Source organism: Merops nubicus, unplaced genomic scaffold, assembly GCF_000691845.1.
Source record: "Merops nubicus isolate BGI_N331 unplaced genomic scaffold, ASM69184v1 scaffold8997, whole genome shotgun sequence".
Lineage (NCBI taxonomy): Eukaryota > Metazoa > Chordata > Aves > Coraciiformes > Meropidae > Merops > Merops nubicus.
The window spans coordinates 11,484-13,807 of NW_008618276.1; the positions used below are offsets into that span (position 1 = coordinate 11,484).

The following is a 2,324-nucleotide window of genomic DNA, read 5'->3' on the forward strand; positions in this document are numbered from 1 at the left end:
TATAATTCTGAATTACAAAACCTCCCTTAAAGGTGCATGGTGTACATTGGCTTCTCTTGGCAAAACTTGCCCATAGTTACAGGAGAGCCACTCCTTTCTGTCACCTAGTAACTATTTAATAGTCAACATCAACTCAGAGTTTCTGAGCGCTTTGATTTGTCAATGCGTGTGGAATACGGTACTTCTTAAAATGTTGTTTAGGGTACAAACACTAGACTGTGCAGTAGTCTGAACCAAGGACACCTTGTGGTGGGTGTTTGAGCAGAAAAAGAAAAAAAATTGTAGTAGTATATTTGGAACTTATAATGGAAATGGCTGAAGGTAAGATCATACCTGTAGGCAAATCAGACCAAGTCCTGGAAAAAATCTGGCACCTAAACTTGCTAGGAAGAGATGTGCTTCTGAAAAGTGATCTGGATAATGAAGGTATAGTGGAGTATATGCTTAGATTGATATCTTTAACAAAAGAGCTGAACAAATATCTCAGCCAGCAGCTGGAGAATGTTACAGAAAGTATTCAAGACACCTGCCAATTGCTGAGTGCTCTCTATGACAAACACAAGGAATTGACTGCAAGTCCAGGTAAGTATGGAGAGACTTACCTGTAAAACAGAATGGACGGGGTATATTGGACACTATGTTCTGCTGTATGGTGATGCTGGGGAACCTTACTTTTCATTTGTTAGTATTTCAGTACGTGGTCATTCATTAACTAAATTAATTCATATTTCAGCAGTTACATCACACTGGTTTTAAGTCCATCAACTGCTTGAAATTCGATATACGACTCATAACTCTCGAGTGAGAAAAAAGATATAAATAAAATTAACTAAACAGAATTGTTTCTATGGTTTGTGTAGATTACACTTTGGTGGGTTTATTTTGGCCAGACACCAGTTGCCACCCAGCAACTTACTGCTCCTCCTCAACAGAACAGGGTGGAGAATAAGATGGAAAAGCTCACGGGTCGATCTAAAGAAAGGGAAATCACTTGCTGTTTACTGTCAGAGACAAAAAGGAAATAACTTAGGGATAAAAAAAAAAAAAAAAAATCCAATTGGATAGTGAGAAACAAAGGCAAAAACTTAAAACACCTTTCCCCATCCTTCCTTTTTTCCACACTCACCTTCACTCCTTCATTCCCAGCTCTTCCACCTCCTCCCTGTCCCAAGGAGTGCAGGGGGATGGGAAAGTGAGGTAACACTCAGTCCATAACAGTTCTCCTCTGTCACTCCTCCTTCCTTGCACTTTTCCATGTTTTACTGCGGGTCTTGCCCACAGCTCCTGCCAGGAAAAGCTGGGCTCTCCACTGTCTGCAGTTCCTTCAGGGAATATCTACCTGCTCCAGTGTGGGGTCCTCCACAGGCTGCAGAGTGGATATTTGCTCCAGCCTGGTTTCCCATAGTCTGCAAGAGAATCTCTGCTCCATGCCTGGAAGACCTCCCCTTCCTTCTTCTCCAGACTTAGTGTTTCCAGAGCTCTTTCTCACACTTTTTTCCCCACTGTTCTCTGGTGTTCTTATCCTTTCTTAAATATCTATTCACAAAGACAGCACCAGCTTTGCTGACAGTATCAGCTCAGTCTTGCAGTAGGTCCACTGTGGAGCTGGCTGGCACCAGCTATGTCTGTTACAGGGGTGTCCCAGCCTCTCCTCACAGAGGCCAAACCCCACAGCCCCTAGATGCCAGCATCTCTCCAAGCAAATATATAGTCTTTGTGTATATAGTCTGTACATATGTAGAAGTCTATATCTGCATAGTCTACAGTCTTCTGCAAAGAACAACATAGTTTAAAAGATGTCAGTAAAAATAAAGATTTCTGCCATCTTAGTGCACAGGTAAACACAAGGAATTCAATTTTTTACATTTATAAAAATGATGTAGATATAACAGTGTTATTTATTGTGAGAATCAAACCCAGATTTTAGTTTTGAAAAAAAAGTGAGATCGTTTTGTGACAAAGCAAACAACTCTCTTTCCTCAGAAACAACATCTTAATAAACACTCGTAGAAGTAGAAGAGAAAGCTAACATGTCTGAATTTAACGGTCTAACAGCATGGTGCATAAATAGAGAGACTCCAGGCAGAAATCTTTACCTATGCCCATGTTTAGGAATTTTTGTTCTACAGGTTTACAAAGTATCTGAAATAATAAAAGAATATTTTTGTAAAAATCTCCAAGATCAAGCTCACTTTACCCTGTTGGCCACATGGCTTAGGTGATACATCCCTCACTGACCCTCCTGATTTTGAACAATTCACTATCATTCTCCTTCCAAAAAGCTACTCTTCCTCATCTGACACTTTCCCATAAAACAGTCAGCA

At 40.4% G+C, this 2,324-nt stretch overlaps 1 protein-coding gene across 1 annotated transcript in view; it reads left to right on the forward strand.

Annotated features, from left to right (window-relative positions):
- Positions 1 to 305: 305 nt before the first annotated feature.
- Positions 306 to 2,324, forward strand: part of DTHD1 (death domain containing 1) — a gene marked incomplete at its 3' end in the record, with an annotated part of 13,165 nt that continues 11,146 nt past the window's right edge. Inside the window, 1 exon segment of the mRNA XM_008943381.1 lies at positions 306 to 582. Within this exon segment, the coding sequence (XP_008941629.1) occupies positions 306 to 582 (277 nt within the window).